General features: G+C 39.9%; 1 protein-coding gene across 1 annotated transcript in view; it reads left to right on the top strand.

The window, feature by feature from the left end:
- Window positions 1–8,952, top strand: part of RBMS1 (RNA binding motif, single stranded interacting protein 1) — a 227,848-nt gene that overhangs the window by 207,857 nt on the left and 11,039 nt on the right. The window contains exons 10-12 of the mRNA XM_006766478.2: window positions 5,794–5,900; window positions 6,739–6,788; window positions 6,915–7,008. Of these exons, the coding sequence (XP_006766541.1) occupies window positions 5,794–5,900; window positions 6,739–6,788; window positions 6,915–7,008 (251 nt within the window). The remainder of the gene's footprint in view (window positions 1–5,793; window positions 5,901–6,738; window positions 6,789–6,914; window positions 7,009–8,952) is intronic.

Below are 8,952 nucleotides of genomic sequence, written 5' to 3'. Positions count from 1 at the left end.
CTTTCTGTTCTCTGTGGAGCCAAGGCAGCACCCCTCGCCAGCTTGTTAAATCCCACAAAATGAAATTTCAATGGAAAACACATCAGCGTATAACTTCTGAACCCAGTCCCTCTCCTGAGAAGTTATTTTAGTAATTCAAAGGCAAGAGGGGGAACCATTATTAAAATCTGAGCTCCTCCTGTTACTGTAGCAGTAATAATAATAGCTGATGTGCATTGAGGGCCAAAGCACCCTTATATGTTAATGGCAACAATCTTTTGAAATAAGTACTGTTACTATCCCCATTTCACAGATTATGAAACCAGGAATATTAAATAACTTACACAGAGTCACCAGCTAGTCAATGCAAACCCCAGGGGGACTAATCCAGAGCTAGTGTTCCAACCGCCGTACAATCTGACCACCAGTATGGCTGTTGGCACTGAGATTGGGGAGATAAATTATACACAGAGATGTTCACACAGCATTACAATAACGGAGAAACTATATGCAGTCCCTTTTCAAATAGCACATTATGTAACCATTTACTAATTATTCCATAAAAAGGTAGTGAAAGGTCCACAATGGAAATGGTAGAAGAAAAGGATCTAAACATTGCAAATATGAAAAAATAAATATACACTTAGAAAAGTAGTAAACATAGAATAGTAAAATGTTAGAGTGATGGGGAAGGATTACATTTTTGTTTTTTACTTAACCTGACTTTAATGTTGTTAAATTGTTATTTCACTGCCAGGTAAAGCTGAGTGGGAGAGGGAAGCACTATATAAAGTCAGGAAAGGACAGGTGGAAACCTACCGAGAGCTGACAGGGGTCCTCAAACTTTTTAAACGGGGGGCCAGTTCACTGTCCCTCAGACCTTTGGAGGGCTGGACTATAGTTTAAAAAAAAACTAGGCGGCTGCTAAGCAACAGGCAGCAGCGGCAAAAACACCCGGCGGGCTGGATAAATGTTTTCGGCGGGCCGCATGTGGTCCACGGGCTGCAGTTTGAGGACCCCTGGGAAGGATGGGCATCTGTAGAGAGAATCTGTAGCTCTGAGTCTTGGTTGAGCGGGGCAGCAGGACTTGGTTAAAAACTAGGGGCCAAAACTGGGAGGGATGTTGTCGGCACGCACACACCGGGAAAAAAATGAATAGTCATTTTTATTAGATCCTTAAGTTGAGTTTTTAAAAGAAAAGTCCCAGATAGTTCCTTGCATGTTGTTAGTTGGGGAATTTTGAAAGTAGGCACCAGCATCAGGAAGAAAGCTAATTACACTTGCTCAGTCGGCTAGTTTTCTACAACTGATGGAAAAGCTTCTATCGAGGGCTGTTTGTGTTTTATAGGATGCTGATTGGGATAAAATACTACATACCTAGAAAAATGGGAGTTTGGAAGAGGCCATTTCTCCAGCTGTTAGAACTAAGCGAGAAAAAGGTCCACTCTGTTACGAACCACAGAGGACTGAGTCCTCCGAGCACTTAGAGACATGAGGAGGACTTCCAGGAGGGCAGATCAGAAGCTCGGTGCTCAGTCATAGCAGGCAATTTAGAAGCGGTTTTTAGTGTGGGTATCAAGGGAAGATATTTGAGCATAAATCATTGCAGAGTTTGAGCTTCAAAAGAGAGATAAGGAAGCTTATCTTAGTGGAGATGTGCAGTGAGTCATCGTGGGGATCACCGAGATGGCTCATCGTCCTTTAGGGGAGGTAGGGGAGTGCCACACAGTCAGACATTTGTAGCTCACCGGCTTGCAAAGCCCTGTTGAGGGCACGGTGGAGAGCCCAGTAATGCCGTTACCCGAGGTGGCTCCTGAGAGGGGCCAGAAAAGGTCAGGTCAGTGTTTGCCTGGGTGGCATTGCCTGCTGAAGGTTATGCGACAGTAGTTAAACTTTTGGAGGTGCATGTTCCTGTTGGTTCTGATGAACAAGCAAGTAACTTTTCTGTCTTGGAAACGAAGAAGAGAATCTGACCTGAAAGATCTCACCAAAAAAAGAAAATAAATAAAAAATGGTTGCTTAGGTTGAAATTTTTAAAGGAAGATTTTGAAAGTAGTTCACCTTATCAAAAAGGAAGAGTGGGCTGGTTTTCCATGCTGATGGAAACGCTGTCTAGGGCAGTTTATATTTTACAGGCTGTTGATTGGGATAAAATCTAAGGTACACTATCTGCATAATGGGTAAAATAAATTGACTAGGGGCAACTTTTTATCTTTTTTAGATCACCTTAACACAGGAATACATCTAAAATCATAAATCATTTGTTAGAACTTTCTGCAATTATTTTTTAGGCATCAAGGTAAAGAGTTGCTAATCTAGAAAGGTGACCATAAAGAAGTTATGGGTTGACAGTTCATACTAATTTTTTTTAACATAACATACCCAAACTTACCTATTGGTCACAGTCATACACTGGTATTCATGGCACTTCCTTTTCTGCATGTCAGCCCTCCTGGATATGTCCCTTCTATAAAAAGCAATCAGAGGCCACCTGAAGGACTCGTCTGTAGAATAATCTGACATGGCATAGTGTCTCCCCATCTTATACCTGGAACCTGTGTATTAGGCTCCAAGTGGATCATGATAGATCTGGGTGTGTGTCTGTTTTTCATTTCAAAACTCTAACTGAAATCATTTAACCCTTGCTCAGCCTAATGATAGCATTAGTGTCTTAAAGAAATTTCCACATAGTTGCTTTCCTGGAACACCTGGTACAATCTTTGTAATAAATAAGACATCGAGGATTTATAGGATTACACTGTTCCTTATAATGTCATCCAAGCGCCTGGATCAACAGCTGTAAAAGAGCTGGAATGCCCGTCAGATATGGCTCAGTTGGTTGAGGGTTGTCCCATGCACCAAGAGGTCACTGGTTCAATTCCTGGACAGGACGCATGCCCAGGTTGAGGGCTCAATCCCCAGTAGGGGGTGTGCAGGAGGCGGCTAATGGATATTTCTATCCTATTTCTCCCTTCTTCTCCTTCTAAAATCAATAAAAACATAGTTGAAGCCCTAGCTGGTTTGGCTCAGTGGATAGAGCGTCGGCCTGCGGACTGAAGGGTCCCAGGTTTGATTCCGGTCAAGGGCATGTACCTTGGTTGCGGGCACATCCCCAGTAGGGAGTGTGCAAGAGGCAGCTGATCGATGTTTCTCTCCCATTGATGTTTCTAACTCTCTATCCCTCTCCTTTCCTCTCTGTAAAAAATCAATAAAATATATTAAAAAAAAAACATAGTTTAAAAAAAAAATGAAGAAGAAGAACTGGAGCTGTTCCTGTATCAAGTATATCGCTTCTGGGTGGCATTTTTATTAAAAATAACATCTCTGAAAACAGCACTCTGTGTCATAAATGGTAAATGGGTTTCCATAAGGTTGGGTACACTCTAATCCCCATTAGACTGCAAGCCTATTTTACCCACCACTGTATCCCTAGTTCTTAACACTATACCTTAAACTTAGTGGACACTAAAAAGAATTTCAGGGACACTCGGCCTTTGAACAAATGTGGCATTTCAGCACTCACCAGGGATTGCTACCAACTGTTTTCATTCACGCCTACCTGCTAAGCAGCCTGTAGTGAACTTCCAAATGGGTCCAACTGGTCCCCTTCTTTCTCTAGAAGAAATAACGCTCGTGGAAGAAAATGGTTCATTTGTATTATTCTCCATGCCAAGCAGACTTTTTTTTTTAGTTAAATTTCAGTCCAAGAGCTAGTCTTTATAATGCCTCTAGATAAAAGCATCCTCTTAACATGAGGTTGCACAAAGTGCCAACAACCACAGAATTTATTAGCTCTCTCCTGCCCTCCAAGGTTATGGGAAAGCAGAATCCTAAAACCTCAGATGTCACTGGAGAAAACATTTAGGGCCATGAGGACCTTTCTAGATCTGGGGAGAGTGAGATCTTGCTTCTTTTGTTTACATTCTTGATTTATCCTTAGAAGTCAAAGGTGAGACATCTGAGGCCATAGACACTCTCATCTCAGCAAGGTTTGCTTTTTATCCCCTCCTTTGCTTTGAATGTCTGTGTTCTCTTGGCCCTAGCAGTTTCCCTCTGCCCCTCTATGGCCCAGTTGTAGAACTAAAAGCACCATCAGTGATGGGAAAGCTCTCTTGCTTCATTGCAACCATTTACTTGACCTTCTGTGATTGTTGGTAAGGGGAGAAATTTCCAAAAGCCAATATTTTTCTTCCTTTTTTGAAAAGACTAAAGAGTGTAGCTCATCTACTGTCTAGGATTTGGCCCCAGTCCATCTTCCATCACACCCAGTTTGCCTTACATGGAAGTTCCTTGTTCAGGTGAGCCTGGGGGAGTTGGGGTATGGTTGAAGTCAGAAAGAAAGCAAAGGACCCCTTTGTGAAAGGTAGGGCCAAGGCTCCTGAATTCTCACCAGATGGCTCATGGTTTTGCTTTCACCTCCTCATACCCACAGCACAGTTGTCATTCGGAAGTGAGCTCACATTCCCACACATCCTGTGGAGTGGGCCTCATGGGGGGAGAAGAGGAGATCGTGCTAAACTACAGCCTGGACAGCCCCTGAGAAGGAATTACAGTTGGATTCTGTGTTATGTTTTGTTTTTTGGCAGAGAAGTGTTGAGAGACACTATTGCTTCCACCCTGTCATTAGTGGGTGGGTAATAGTGATATAAAATGAGAGATGAATTAGGATAATAAGAGGCAAAGGAGAAAGGAGTAAATTTTCCACAAGTAATATTTTTCTCTTCATGGTTATTTAACTTTGAGACAGAACTTGAAAGTAGTAATCACCGTTCTGTAGTAGACAAAGGATGGAATGTGAGAGCCAGACAGGAAGGTGTGATTGCCTTTATTACCTTAACGAGAAACACACAGAAACATACACCATTTTCAGGAATACACTGTTGTTTCCATTCTAGGAAGGCAGAGAAAAGTCACGGTGGCCAGCTCTGCCGTCGCCCCTTCTCTCTCCCTCTCTCTGTCTCTCTGTCTCTCTCCTATCTTTTTAGCTCATGTGTATGTATCCCTGCATCCTTTGCTTTCCTGTGTTCTTGAGTTGTTCTTTGGGTCATCTTATGATGTGAACGTAGAGTAAAGCAACACTGACTGGGATGATTACAGACACAGAAAAACCTTGACATGGGATGTTCACGGGTTTTTGGCTTTCTCCCAACAGCTGTCTTCAATGCTGTATCCCAAAACCAAACAGATTCATTGACTGAACCAAGATGTAATAAGCACCCATAACATGCCAGACCCTTAGGCTCTGGGGATACAGCAATGAACAGAACAGATGTCACTGCCCCTGTGGAGCTTACACTCTTGAGGGGAAATAGACACCAAACAAATCAACACACTCGCCAGTAGTTATAAACAGGATGAATAAAAATACATGTGAGGGGTCAGAAGAGGAACGTGTTTCTTCTGGGGAAGTGAAGGCCTCTCTGAGGAATTATGGGAGCCTTTAAGGTGGGGAGGAGAGGATGACATAACCGTGTTTACATTTGGAGGTTTATAGAGGTGGAATTGGAGAGGGCTCAAACTTTTAAAATGTGTATCTACACTTAAAGAAATGGCAGAAGTGAATCAAATAATTCTTATGCGTCCTCAGCATTGCTGTTTAAGCGTTCTCATTACACTCTGGTTTGAAAATAATAATTAATATATTTTTCACCAGTGGATAATCTTATAAGGGTCTGAGCAAACTTTTGCCTTAAAGTGTTCTATTAATTCCCTTACAGCACTCACACTGCTGCTGTTAAAGAAGCCATTCAGTCACATTGTCATGCGTATACACACATAAGTTTGATTTCATAATGTTTCTCCCTGTGTATTCAGCTCCGACAGAACCTTTATTGTGTAAGTTTGCGGATGGAGGACAGAAGAAGAGACAGAACCCCAACAAATACATCCCCAATGGAAGACCATGGCATAGAGAAGGAGAGGTGAGACTTGTAAGTTCTTTCCTGAAACTTTAGTGTGGGTGTATGATTGTGAGAGTCTGTGACTAGTTACACAAGCATCATCTGAACTTGGCCACCACACTCCTGAAATAGGTGCCATAATCTGCATGATGTCGAATTAAAACTTTCCCAGTGGAAATGGTGCTAAGAGAGGGACGATTCTCCAGATGGACAGATAGATGGTAGAAACAGCTATGTTTACTACACATCAAGTAAAAGAGCACTTCAAATGCCATGGATTCTGAGGGAGGTTTACATTTATAACTATTCAGAAGTCATTCTAAATAACATTATTAAAATAAATAGTATATTTGTCATTGAGGGATTTTTTTTCCTAATTCTTTTGAATAATGTTCTTTATTTAACAAAAAAGAAAGCTCAATTCCTTAATTAAAATGTTGGACCTTCCTTTCTCCATGTTTATTTTCAGTGAATTGTTTCGTGTTTTTTTAAGTAACATACTGGTTCAAGAATGTCTAGGGAAATGCCATCCAGTAGAAATGTTCTGGAAGATAGCCAACGATAACCACTAGCCATGTGTGGCTGTTTGAACACTTGAAATGTAGCTTGGATGCTGGAGGGACTCAATTTTTTATTTAATTTTAAATAACTGTGAGTGACTATTGGTTACTATGTGGGACAGTGCAGATCTAGAGCTTTAATTCTCATGTTGAGTTTATAACTGTGTTTGTCTAACAGAAACTCCTACTTTTATCAAATGCTATTAAACCATCACTGTTTTATGTTGTCCTGACTCTAAAGAAATGGCATTTTTTAATTGTGCCTTTGCAGATGTTTCTCTTTCTTTTCATTCCCATAGGCTGGAATGACACTTACTTACGACCCAACCACAGCTGCTATACAGAACGGGTATGTCATTAAGATAAATACATAATCGCTTGAGGGAAAATGTAAAGGTGGAAAATATCAGACGTTTGTTCCGTGAAATACTCTGTTTAAAGGATTACTTAATAAAGGCTTTTGTGTTTGTTCTAGATTTTACCCTTCACCATACAGTATTGCCACAAACCGAATGATCACTCAAACTTCTATTGCACCTTATCTTGCATCTCCTGTATCTGCCTACCAGGTTTGTACCATTAGGATTCATCAAGAATACAGGAACTTGCTACATTTTTGTGTCTTCAAATTTTGAACATTTATAATGCAATTTAAGTCAAATGTTATGTAGCTTGGATACCAATTTAGAATAAGCTGCTTTTTACTTGACAGAGTGGTTTACTTTTTATGTCTAAGAGAATGTAAAATGTGAAAATGGTTTCCAGTTGTCAGTCCTTGAAATCTTAGCATTTTAGAATCGGGATGAACCCCAGTACTTCCTCCACAATGAGCCCTGCTGTTGGACACCACATGTCCCAGAAATTAAAGCTTGAAGAGAATTGCCTTCAGGCGAAATATAGAATAGGTGTGCACACTTGCCTTTGTTCCTTTGTCAGCAGGAGCTAACAAAATCGCAAGTAAACATGCTGATAAATAAAGATGTGTCTCTATTAGGTAACATTAAATGAGTAATACAGTGAAATTTTAGGCAAAAAAAAGGAGGCCACTCCCTGTTTACATTATTTTTGTGAGAAGGCTTATATATTAAATAAATTCCCAACTTAGAACCAAGATCCCATTAAGCACCTTATTATAATACTGATTTGGCTTTATTTCAGGCTTAGCTTCTGTTCTTCGAGCACCCAGTGTGTACATACAGTTTCTCTTTAGCAGAATGCCTCTAATAGGGTTGCCGCACTGGCCCAGACAGGAACGTTATAATGGCATTCTATTACAGACATGTAGGAATATAGCTCTCTTTTGTTGACTGTTGAGATCCTGTATGACTAAACTAAACTCTTGTGTATTCTTGTTTTTAAAACAATGGAATGAGATGTTGTAGTTCTGATTTCTGGGGTTAGGGGGTTGTAGTATCTAATAACTGTTTATTTTGCTTCTGTAAGCCTCAGTTTCCTCATCTTTAAAATGGGGATAATAATAGTTTCTGTCTCATAGTCTTGTCATAAGAACTAGATGAGACTATGTATAGAGTTTGGCACATTATCCTGGCATATCATTAGCAATCAATAAATGTTAGCAATGATTATCGTCATTATTAATATGCAGGATTAGCTGGCTGGTGAGAATATATTCATTATACGTTTTGAAAAAATAATGGATTGGTCAGCATAAGCAATATCATAAAGGTGGTTTTGTTTAAAAACATAAAAGTAGCTTTGAATAACAAAGAGTAGTGATCAAATGCACTGAAACTGAAATTTTAAAATCTCATTCACAGCCTCCCTCAGCTTTTAGGTTCTTTCCTCCTTTCCCTGAATTGTCTCTTATTTTTTCTTTATCTCTCCGGGTTGTTATGTTACTTATGCTGGTGTTTCAATCTGCTGGACAAAATATTCACTCATTTAATGCCTCTCTAATTATTTTGAATTTAAGATTTCTGTGTTTTCTTTGCCTGTGTAAAACTCAGATCTGCACTAGTGCATTTTCCCTAATTAACAATTCCCTAATTAACAATTCCGATATTGAAAGGTAGTCTTCTCTTAACTATCTGAACTTGGAGCCCTCTGCCATTTATGGATATTACTAAAAATAGGCACAAGTCAGCTTATTCTCAGGCAAATGAAAGATTGTGCATATTAATTTGAATGTGTACTGCTGTAGATATAATTCTTAATGCATCTCCCTACCACCTCTTTTCTATAAAAGCATTGAACATTTTGCCCACAGAACTGTTTCATAGAATTAAGAAATCAGGAAGGCTAGTGTTTGTAATAAATTTGATAGGCCTAACTAGAAACAACATTTCATTTTAAAGGCCTGATTTTTTTTTTTTCCTTAGACATTCTGTGTTTTCCTAAGATACGTGTGGAATTTTTTTCATTTGCCTTACACTCAGTGCCATAACCTCAAAGACTGATTCTTAACCCCATCCATTCAGGGGCCTAGTAGGGTCAGCAGATGAGCTTTAAGTGGTCTTTCTGTGATTCTCTTAAATTGTTTGCAATGTTTGTTT

The sequence above is a fragment of the Myotis davidii genome, unplaced genomic scaffold, assembly GCF_000327345.1.
Source record: "Myotis davidii unplaced genomic scaffold, ASM32734v1 scaffold59, whole genome shotgun sequence".
Lineage (NCBI taxonomy): Eukaryota > Metazoa > Chordata > Mammalia > Chiroptera > Vespertilionidae > Myotis > Myotis davidii.
Note: the sequence above shows the minus strand (reverse complement) of the source record. Positions and strands in the feature narration are given on the sequence as shown.